A 12,233-nucleotide genomic window follows, 5' to 3' on the forward strand; every position below is an offset into this window, starting at 1 on the left:
TAAATCCATGCAGATTTTGAGAGAATTTATTGCAACAATCTAGATAAACTGTTATTAAAAATTATACCTACCTACCAAAAAACAATATTCTTTCAGAATGAGGTAGGTACCCAAACAAAATAAGTGTCAATTATTTGTGCTGATTGTATCGAGTATGTATGTATGTATTTGTGGCTGATGACTATGTATGTAGTCATTCTTTCAGGGTTAACGGTACATGATTATATTCCGCTACGAAGATACTGATGAGTGATGATCTTTTGATTTCTTTTTCTCGGCGTTATTGCATTCTAGTGCATCTTGTAATCTCTTTTTTTTAAGTTGCAGTGTGCACACTTTTTCTTTTTCCGACGCAAACTTGTGTTTATGTGTATAGGTATGTACAGTAGCGAGCAAAAAAAATGCAAACGAAAAAGGTTTAAAGACTTTTGAACAAGAACTAAGTTACCAAATTTGACATATTAAAACTGTTTTATTTTCACTAAACAGAGTCAATTTGTGGAATATTATACTCCAATACAATTATTTGGTCAAAAGTCTACCTAAATATGCGATTTTAGACGAGCAAAAAAATGCAAATGTTTTTATTGTTTGCATTTTTTTTGCTCGCTACTGTATGTACCTTTTTTATATCCCTTGTGCCTTGTAGGTATACAAAATGTATACACACACAATCAGGTACCTACTACGTATTTCACATGAATTCAATAAGAAAAAGAAGTGGGTGGTGGTGCGATGGGTGAGGTGAGAGCGTATTGGGAAAACGTAGATATAATGGTCATCTCAATAATTCTCTTCTTTCTTTTCATTTTACGACTGTTTTTGCGGACGTTGAACAAGAAACGCATGGAAGGAAATATGCAACACACTGTCTGAAAATAAATCCAAGTTTCAATGGGTAGATAAAACACATAAGCGAGAGAAAGAAAGCGCAGTATAGATATACCAAAATAATAACAAAATATTGCAAGTGTGTCGTTTTTTTTTTGTTTTTTTTTTTTTGTATCGTCCATGAGGACGTAGCCGCTTTATTTTGCGCATGTGACGTTTAATTTTTTCTCGATACCTAGAGATGCAGACGTGGAGGTCGGACTCATAATAAAAGCTATATAAATTCATAGGTATGTATGGGTGTTTGAATGTACAAAAAATGTCAATGATTCTTTCTTTATTGATCTGTAAGACATAGAAAAAAAGTTCATCGTGCGAACTCCTGCAAAAAAAGGTTTGAAATTTTCTTTCTTTTTCAGTCAAGTAACTACCTACGGTACCATTATAATCTAACTCAACAATATGTACCTACATAGGTTAGCTTAGCTTATAATATGTGATAAAAAGTTGTAGGTAATTACGTAGGTAAGTCCGAAAAATACTTAATTAAAAATTACATATTTCCGCTTTAAATTGCGGATTCCTTTTATATTGAAAGCTTTCAACTTTTCGCTTCAACAAGTGCTTATATATCTAGTATCTAGTCTATTAATTGATAACATATTAAAATCCAGGACACATGGTCATTTAGTGAACACCAATATCAACAAGCAGATAAGAGAAGATTGTTAGTTCAATATACACTTTGGCATCGGCAAGGCGATCATCTTCTATCACGCATAGGTACAAAAGTATTAAGTTTTATTTTAAATTTACATTTATTTTAAATTTAAATCTACATTTCACCCATTCGAGCCTTAAACTAAGTTTGCAATTTTGCATTCATTTTCCTAGGAAGGCAGCTATGCGAAGAAAACATATTGAGTTTTTGTTTCTTCAATTTAAAGTTATTTAACGCCATGATCCACAAAAAAAAACTTTTTATAGACACACACAAAAAAAGAAAAACCTTTTTTTCATAGATTATGCTTGCGCCGTCTGATTAACCGATCTACTCACACACGCTAAGCAACACTGATACTTTATTCTGCAAGTTCCAGTATTTTCATAAACAAGTTGAAAAGACGACAAGAACGATGAAAAAGACTGTTGAGAGCAGGTTTCTTCAAACATACATAGGTACATCGCTTAAAGGTCAACAAACCTTCTTCAATGAAACATTCATTTCATTATTTTGTTTTCTTTTTATTACGTGGTTTTATTTTTTTGTATTGTTTTTGTAATAATTACCTATGGGCAACACATGAAAGTAAGCACCGAAAGCAATATCCATGTTATCGTGAGAATTATGAACTGAAAGTAAAGCAATTTTTTTGTATCTTATTTAAAACCTCTTTTTATATTGATGTCCCATTTACTAAAATTCATTTTTACTGGAAGAAAATACCTTCCTTTGTTCCTTTGTAATTCTCAGCATTCATTTTTTTAAAATTATGTGATGACTTTTTACTGACTGGACTTCGAGGTTCAACGGATGCCTATCTAATATTTACCGATGTTTTATGGTTGTTTTTTCTATATTCTGCCAGTTCATTGGCATCTAATTGTTGTCTTAAAATTTGAAATACAGAAAAAACGTAGATAGGATACAGGATTATCCATTTTTTGTTAAACAAAATAATTCTAAATATCTACAACACGTCTATGATTTAAATTGCTATCTAACTTTTATTGCCATAGGACATAGTCACCTTGGTATTTTGGCTCGATTCTGATATTAGTAGATAACTTGAACAATATTTGTGAATTGTGTGCATATACAATGGCAAATCACATTTAATGGTGTCAAATCATATATGGTCTTCCAAATCCGCACTTTTCGAAACGAAACAATGGAAACAGACACCCAAGGTTGGATTTTATTTAGTAACGTTTTATTATATCTAATATATATTTTAGATGTATCAAAAGTAATAATTCGAGATCAATTTTAAGAATGTGTAAGAGTAGTTATGTAGGTAAGGTAAGGTAAACGTGGCTATCACTAGTCGTTAAACCATTTGAAGCGAGAGAGATTGCCTATGTCTGCATTTGTCAGATTATATGCAGAGAATGCAAAAAGTGGGTCTCCCTAATCCGTCGGTCTGTCAGTCTGTCGGTCTGTATACGGAGTAACAGCCTAAACGAACTTACCGATAAACCTCTCCAGAGGAGTTTTTGGAATACATTTTTTTTTAAGTTAATTTTCTCAAAAAAGGCGATTTGTTGAAAATATTCAAATGTTAGTTACTAAGCAATGTCTCACTTTTAATGAAATTTGGGATTTGATAATTTCACCTTTCATATGCGATCGTAGACTTTTTAAATTACACGTGCGTAAAAACTAGCTTTTTAGAAAATAACTCTTAAGAAATTTATGAGTAGACTTGAAAGTTTTTTCAAACACTTGCTATATACAAGGATAATATATATAAATAAAATTTAATCAAAACCAATAGACGTGAGGAAACTATTTAAATCTGAGTGAACAGTAATCAGAAGGTCAATTTTTTTGGCCGTACCTATACAGTGGTCTTATGAAGAAGTATTTCCCGCAAGAATTGGTGGTCTTCAGCTGGACATTTGCGAATTGTCAAATCTTTCAAATAATGTCTGTGCCAATCCCCATTTAAATCCGCAAAATAAAAAAAAAGTTTAAAAAGAAGCGATTTCGGCTCCGTTTGAAGCAATTTTTTTAAAGTTCCTAGGTACCTAATAGTTGCGTTCCTTTGGGAAAATTTATCTACTGCTAAGTTCTTAAAACTACTTTGACTTACTTTTGTTGTATTAACATTCATTCGCAAAATGTGTAACTCCAATTTTTTCAAAATTAAATAAAATGAATAAATAAACAAGATTTTGAATCAATTTCTTAGATTTAATGTAAGTACCTATAGGCTATTGATTATGTCGAAAAAAAACAGGGTAATAATAATAATAGAGTTTCTGCATAACATCCTGGCTTAAGCCAAGAGTACCCATCTTCAGAAGATTGGGCTCTATTTAAATCCCTAGCCCTAGATTAAGTTATGAAAGAAACAAAGATTATTAGTTATATAACTTTAAAATAAACGATTGCATATAATTGTCATATAAATTGTATTTTTACCACGTGATATTATTTTTAATGAAATTAATAAGCTTTTTTTTGAGTTCGATTGTTCTGTTTTCACTCTTTATAACGGTGGGGAGGTTGTTAAAATAATTAATTCCGTCATACATAATGGAGTTTTGTGTTCTTACTATTCCGTAGACTGTACGGTTGAACGTCCGCTACTTCTAAGATTCCATCCGAGATATATTCCGGCAGCATTCCATTTTGAAGATAAAAACCATTGCATCATATGTCAGCTTTTGTTTAACACTCATCCACTTCAAACATTCAAGCATAGCACTAACAGGAGTGTAAATATTCATCTTTAAGATTATTCTCATACCTTTGTTTTGTAATCTTTGGAGTCTTAATTTAACATCAGCATTCGAACCGAACAGAAGAGTAGAGCAATAATCGAAGTGTGGTTTAACCAGTGTATTATACAAAAGAACAGAAGCATCAAATGTTAAATTTTTTCGTATTCTACTCAAAAAATATGTTTTCTTGGAAATTTTTGAACAAATATGACTTGCATGTTCCTTGAAATTAAGCTTTTTATCAATAATAACACCCAAGTACTTTATACTCTCAACACAGCTCAACGACACACCATCCATAATAAGGAACTAAGACGTTCACGGGTTTTTATTGCAGGAATCGTTCAATGGGTTATAAAAGAAGATAAAACCGCGGAGTGCTATTAAATGATAGGGTGGAAACTGAAGATAGGGGTGCAAAAGCCTCCTTTTTGGTTTTTTCAATATACCTCGTAAACCAAGCAAAATTTTGATATATTGCACATATAACTTTTTGTAGAGAATTAAATTTCCTATTTGACTAATGTTTTTTTAAAAATTGAAAAAAAAATTTCCATACCAAAATAGTCGAAACAATCATAAAAAAATTTAAAAAAAAAATCGATTTTTTGAGTTTTTTTGCTTTTTTACTTGAACATTTTTTTTGGGTTGAGATAGACATAAACGCTGCTCCAAAGAAAAAAAGAAGATTAAATTTCCTTCAAAATGCTGTACTCACTAAATTTTTTCATTAAAAATTAACCGAAGTATGGCCATTTTAATCTAGCTTTTTTTCGCATTTTTAGTTTTACTCAAGTAAAACAGAAACATTTGAGGGGAATGTACGATAACTTAAGCACCAAGAACTGATAATGAGATTTTGTAGAGGGTTTAAAAACAATCATTGTTTACTATGGGAGGGGGGGTCTATGTCCCCCCGTTTTGGCGGGAGGGGCAATTTTCTAAAAAAAATACTTAAAATAAAAAAAAATTATTAAAAAACAACGGCAACACTTACAGTTTTGATTGATACTTTTTTCAAAAGCTAGAATTATAAACTTAATATTATTTTAAAATGAAGTTATTTTAATCAATTGTTTTTGAAATAAGCGAGTGATTCCGATAAAGAAAGTATTTTGTCTATTTTTCAATTTTCTCAAAAAGTAGAAGGCATAGGAACATTATGATTTTCATGATTTGATAAGAAATCAATTAAGGCAGTTTACTTTGTCGAACAATTTCGTATGTGCTTTTTAAACTTTTTTTTCACAAGTTTTGACTTTGAAATCAGGCATTTCAAAAACAATTGATTAAAATACCATCATTTTAAAATTAATATTAAGTTTATAATTCTAGCTTTTGAAAAAAGTATCAATCAAAACTGTAAGTGTTGCCGTTGTTTTTTAATAATTTTTTTTAATTTTAAGTATTTTTTTTGCTTGGTTTACGAGTTATATTGAAAAAACCAAAAAGGGGGCTTTTGCACCCCTATCTTCAGTTTCCACCCTCTCATTTAATAGCACTCCGCGGTTTTATCTTCTTTTATAACCCATTGAACGATTCCTGCAATAAAAACCCGTGAACGTCTTAGTTCCTTTCTAAACTACATAATCAATAGCCTACTACCTAATAATACAAAATAAATTAAAAAAAAAACATTAATAAAATTAGGAATTCCTTATTTTTACAATTTTCTAAGATTTGTTTAAAGGGAGTTACACAGTCACACTGAGCTGCGTTCTTTTTTGAACAATAGTCAACTATGGTTGTTATGTCAAAAAATATTGTTGCTACCTATGTCATTGTTAGAAATTGTTGGGTTTTTTACAAATCATTTAGGAACAATTTATTGTTTGATATTGTTAAACCATAAAAAATTGGTTTGAGAATACTTTTATTTGCATAATTTTAACAAATAATCAAAGGTATTTTTTAAATCAAAATAAATTCTCTCGCATCATAAAATTACAAAAAGTACCCACTTTTTATTTTAATTTTTTCCGCTTATTTCAAAAGAAAAAAATCTTTGAGTTCGTTTTGTAAACAAAACATCCACTTTGGCACATCAAACATCTCATAAGTGTTCAACTCATATCATGGAGGTGAGTTGGAAATAGTTACGATTTGTAACTACATATTTGACACCTCAAAACGAGTTTAGGAAAATAGTTCCAAATCGTAACTATTTTGAAATAAAGGAACGACAAAAGTTAACTATTGTTAGAAAAAGAACACACGTCTGCGCGCTTCCATCCACGACATGAACGTTTTTGGTACAAAAATCAATTTATTTTTTGATTTAGATTTGTCAAAGAACTGATTTGGACAATTTTTGTCTTCGTTTGGCCAAAAAAATTGATTTATTTTTTGATATTAGATCAATTTTACAGATTTAGATTTTTCGACAGATTTACCCCTCTTTTACTAACACCACTATGCATCATTATTGGTATCCATCTGTTTTACAAGTTTAGGTTTGATAATAATTTGTTTCGGTTTCGAGAAAGTATTTAAATAGTTTTTAATTCAAATGGAAGTAATCAGGCTCATCTTCGGACAAAAAAAATCAACGGTCGAATCAATATTTGACAACTGCTATAGCTGCCTGGTTCACGGACACAAATACACACCAGTACTATAGCAAATAAAAATCAATCTGAAAACGTATTCGTTTCGTAACAAAAAAAATCAATTTATGGATCAAAATAGAAATTTACCAAACGAAAACCCCATAACAATACCTATATGCTATATCTATAACTTAAAAAAAAAAACCGCTTAAGTGAAAGAGAAACTGTGACATTTTGCCGTTTCTCTTGAGCGGGTTTTACTGTAATATACCTACCTACCTACCTAGTGTTTCAACAATTGCGTTTTATTAGGTATTTTAACTTTGAAAATACATTTTCTAGCACCATTTACAAATTTGGAAACAAAAAAAAATACCTAGGTAGGTATCTATTAAAAAAAAAATATTAGACGTTTGACCAAAGGTATAAAACACCTATTTTGAAATCATTAATTGAACAAAAAAACAACATACCTACAATCTTCCAAAAAAAAAGTATAAACCAAAATACTATAAAAGAATACTAACAAAACTTACCGCCTGGCTTAAAAGTAGTCGAATCAAAGGACGGTGCCCTAACGGGCTGATGCTTATCGCGTAATCCTTGTTGTCGATCCTGCACAAATGAAACTGCAGGCAATGATTCGCCTCTAGTAAGCGGTGGTCGTCCACCCGACGGCGAATCATCTGCAGTCGAAGCACTACGTTTCATGCCAGTAGGTGCGTCACTATGCCCATGTCCATCGTCATCATCTGGCGGTGGTCTTTTAAGATTCACAGACAAAGAAGTTGGTATTGGGGGACCGTTGCCAGATGCAGCGGCCGCCGCCACAGCAGCACGATTTGGCATCGTCATGTGATGTGGTGGCATGTGTGATATTCTTACAGGACGAACTGCTGCTTCATGCGACTCAATTTTGACCGGGAAATCCATTAAAGTTGGCTGCGGCGGTGGAGGGCCAATCCGTTGAGTTGTATATGCGTGATGGTGTTGCTGCGGTCCAGCGTTGCCAACGGATACGTTGCCAACACCGCCGCTGCTATTTCGGTGTTGTTGTTGCTGCTGTTGAACAACTTCACCATTTTCATGACTGCGTTTTGCGGCTTGGTGTAAGCGTTTCATTTGTCGCGCCGCGTCTAATACAAGCTCGATTCTATCAGCGCCTTCATAATTAACGCAACCACGACACACGGCTTCCGAAAAATCATTAATCATTGCCCACGGCATACGCGGCAAGTCGCACAGGTAGCAGTGTTGTCGTTTAGTTTGTAGCGACATCCTGACAAACCGGGCGGAACTTCCGACGTGATCGCGATCTATTTTGACGGCTAGTCGTTCAAATTACCAACAAAAAAAAAATAAAATAAATTCCGAAAAGGGCTTTTGCGCTGTGTAGGTACTAATAAATAAATTCAATGCACTTTTATTTTTTATATTGCATTTTGCAAATTCACTTTACATTATTATACACTTGATAGAGCAGTATTTTATTGACAGAAAAATACGCACACTCCCGTTGTGTCTCGTAAATAGCCTTTCACTGACACTACACTCCACAGTTCGCTCGGCTCCGCACAAGCACTTGAAAATTCAACAACAAATTTTCAATTCACACTCACAATGAGTTTTATCAATCGAATCTTTTTTCAAGCTGGTTTACTTTTATAAGTATTCTGATTTTGATATCGCGCGCGAGTTTCGCAGCTTTTTTAATTTACATCTCGAGTTATAATTAATTATATAAGGAAGTATTTTAGTATCTTAAATATCCAATTGGAAATTCGGGTCTAAGATTTCCTTTGAGAATAAAAAATTGTTTTCTTTCTTTATACTTGCTCTTAATTTCTGTCTGGGCGTGCAGCGCGCTAAAAACGTACACTCCTTCCTTTCGAACTCAGAAAATTGTCTGCGGCCAAATAACATTCTTGAAGTCACCGAAACATGAATCAGACAATAAGCAATTCGCACACATTGAAAGAATGAAAAAAAAAATGGGCGATGAAAACTCAGTATATATATATATATATATACTGGTGTCGTAATGGTGAGTTGTGTAGTGGTAGTAGTCTGGTAGTTTCGGCTGTGAAAGAGGAATTTGTTTGTAGCATTTGCCACAGAGTAGTATATAAAATATTTGTATAGCATAGCTACTTGTGATGTAAGAGAAATTCAAGCTTACACTATTATGTTAGTGGGGAGCGGTAAGGATTGATCGCAAGCTAGGCGAGAGTACGATAACCTAGGCGACAAGAATTGATAACGGTATTTTGTAGAGAAGTTCAATACAATCTTTTATTAGGCGGGAGGGGCAATTTTCTAGAATATGACGTAAAATACAAAAAAAAAATATTAAAAAAACACTTATTTCGTTTTCTATTGACGAATCTCAGAATGAGATTTGTGAATTTGACAGCTGAAAGGGGGGGTGAAGAGGGAAAATAGTGAACAAATCTCATGTCGAATTCCTTTCAATTGAAAAATCGAATTTTCGGCGATCTCGAAGCGAATTTTTTCTGAAAATCATGTTCCATAGAAAAAAAATTCGCCTCAAACGAAGCAGAATTCGAATTTTTTTTAATCCCTCTTTTTTGAGAGATTTACACGGATTTGCACACACACTTGGAACATTTGACATTTCTCAAACGTCAAGCTGAAAGTTTTCTTCGTGTTGTTTGTTTATTTGAGAACACCAACTTCAAATAAAAAGTAAATTTTAATTGAATATCCTATTTTTATTGCGGAAAAATATTAAATAAATAAAAAAAAAACAATGTGCGATCAAAATATATTTTTTCCTGGCATAGTTCTTGTGAAAAAGTTAAATTACTGTGACTTTTCTTCTCGTAATTGTCGTCAGAAAATGTTTTCTCTGTAAAACCACAGCATACGGCCAAAATAATAATCTTCTACTTCATCTTCACTCAGATCTTAATAATAACTGCAATTTCCCTTTGATTCTGATTAAAATAAATCTATATTACCGAAGAAAATAAACAAAATTATTGATCAAAGGAATCTCTGGTTTTATTTTGCAGAAATTGTTTTGGTTTCAGCTTGACGTTCGTGTAAAAATTGTTGTCAAATGACACACATACAATCGCAAAAAGAATTCGGTCTGTTTTCATGTTCCTTTTTAAGACCAAAAATTCGATTTTTTTGAGGCGATTCAAAAAATTGAAAGGAATTCGACATCAGATTTCATGATCTATTTGCGTCTTGAGATTCAAAAAAATGACAAAAAAATGAATCTGAGATTCAAGAATCTGATTCTGGATTTTTATCAAGATTCACGCATACAAACACACGCACTTTCACACACACTCCTCTGTTTGACATTTGTCTGAACATTTGTTGTTGTTTTATTTTTTTTTTTTATACGCACAGATTTCGCACACAATTACAAAACTAGATTTCATATTCTATTTGCAGTGGAAAATCTGAGAATTTTACACACAAATCTCAAAAGTCAATAGAAAACGACATTACACGTTATGAACGATACTTTTTTCAAAAGCCAGAATTGTACACTTAATTCTTATTTTTAACTCAAATTATTTCAATTAATTGTTCTCGAAATAATCAACTTCAAAGTCAAAATTTGGGAAAAAACAGTTAAAAAAACACATTAAATACTATTTTTACCAAGACTGTGAATTTAAATATGAAATTAATCAATGAAATAAACTGCCTCAATTAATTTCTAATCAAATTCTGAAAACCATATGCTTCTATGCCTTATTTTTTCGTGAAAAGTCGGCATAAGTTAAATCACTTATAACGAATTCTCGCATTTTTGGAACAATCACGTAAAATAAAATTTTGCATTTTAAAAATCGCACATAAGAAAATCTCGCATTTTAACAATCCTGCAAATAAAAATTTCGCTTTTAACCAAAAAAAATTCTACAAGTACCTGCCTACGTTAAATATCAAAATCTCGCATTAAATGAAAACTAATTTTGAGCATAAGGTTCCTTAAATTTAAATTGCTTAGTTTTCAGTCAAATCTGTAAGCAACATACTCTCAACATTAGTTTATATTAGCTGCGTTCCTTTCGAAATATTTAAATATTTATCTACTGCTTAGTACCTAAAACTACTTTGAACTACTTTTGCTATACTGAAAAAGTAGTTCAAAGCAGCTTTAAGTACTAAGCAGTAGATAAATATTTCCAAAGGAACGCAGCTATTACAGCGGTTAAAAAGGCCCAGAGTAATGTCAACTTGCTGAAAGCTCAATCTGCGCTCTCAGCTGTCTTTTTATTTGCAAATTTACTGTATGTATGTATTATGATATCTAGTTTTACTTGCACTTTGTTTTTGGTTAGATTTTTCTATTTTACTGCCAATATATTTAAAAGAAAAATTGTGTTTTCGATTCTATTTCAATTCGATTCCTCGATCTGGTATAGTCATATACCTGGATCGAAATTTCAATTCAGATTCAATTCGATCTTTAAATCGGTCATACAAACGGGGTAACAAATAATGTTCAATAGGTATGCAATGATGATGTACCCTATGTGTAGCGTGGACAAATCATTTTCTACACACAAAACATTCACGTACTGCGTCACTGATCCCAAAAATACTTTCCGTACACATTTACATTTGAGTTAAAAAAAATCGATATGATTTTACACACACTCTTATCCTTTGCACTAGCCACATCATATTAAAGCACTTACATACATATATTCATACAGAAAATAACATCTAGGTACTGGTATAGGGCTACTTATGTATATAAATAGACATAATAATACCTATTTGGCCTCTGCTGAAACGCATACCAGTGTAGTGGTACACGTATACACACCTAACAATCCAGCTCATCTTATTGGATACCTACATAATTGGATACGTGCCAAAAGCAAGTTTTACTTTTATGACGACAAAAAAGTCAACCTCAAACCAACATAACGATCACCAGGAACATAAAAAACCGCGAAGGAACAAAAAAAGTTTGATTAAAGGAAAAAAGGGGTAAAGGTTGTAGATGTACTTACAATGAATGATATAAACACCGGCCACTATTAGTGAATAGTGATTTCAAAAATACATACATATCATTCGAATGTACCTATCACCAGAAAAAGCGAATTGTAGGAACTGTTTCTGTTGTGAAAGGTAAATAGAATGAAACTTGGCAACATTGCTTGATAAGTAAGATATGTATAACATAGATGGATAGATACATCGGGTCCTCATAAGTCATAACACTATGTACATGGCAATGGCAAGATGGCAACATCTCTTAAAAAAAAACTATACCGACACCGAAAAAACGCGAACGCCGACCGACAAAAGCTTAATTTTATGAGAAAATATTTTATTCATTGCATATGAATGTGCATACATACATACATACACATACGGTTGAATAAATATGGCCAGTGTCGA

At 32.2% G+C, this 12,233-nt stretch overlaps 1 protein-coding gene across 2 annotated transcripts in view; it reads right to left on the minus strand.

Annotated features, from left to right (window-relative positions):
- Positions 1-8,749, minus strand: part of LOC129918669 (interferon regulatory factor 2-binding protein-like A) — a 31,010-nt gene extending 22,261 nt beyond the window's left edge. Inside the window, exon 1 of one of the 2 annotated variants that reach the window (XM_055999297.1) lies at positions 7,358-8,749. In XM_055999297.1, the coding sequence (XP_055855272.1) occupies positions 7,358-8,108 (751 nt within the window). In that variant the 5' untranslated portion in view covers positions 8,109-8,749. The remainder of the gene's footprint in view (positions 1-7,357) is intronic. The other variant, XM_055999298.1, reaches the window with a different exon arrangement.
- Positions 8,750-12,233: the final 3,484 nt, after the last annotated feature.

The sequence above is a fragment of the Episyrphus balteatus genome, chromosome 4 (genome assembly GCF_945859705.1).
Source record: "Episyrphus balteatus chromosome 4, idEpiBalt1.1, whole genome shotgun sequence".
NCBI classification, from domain to species: Eukaryota; Metazoa; Arthropoda; class Insecta; order Diptera; family Syrphidae; genus Episyrphus; species Episyrphus balteatus.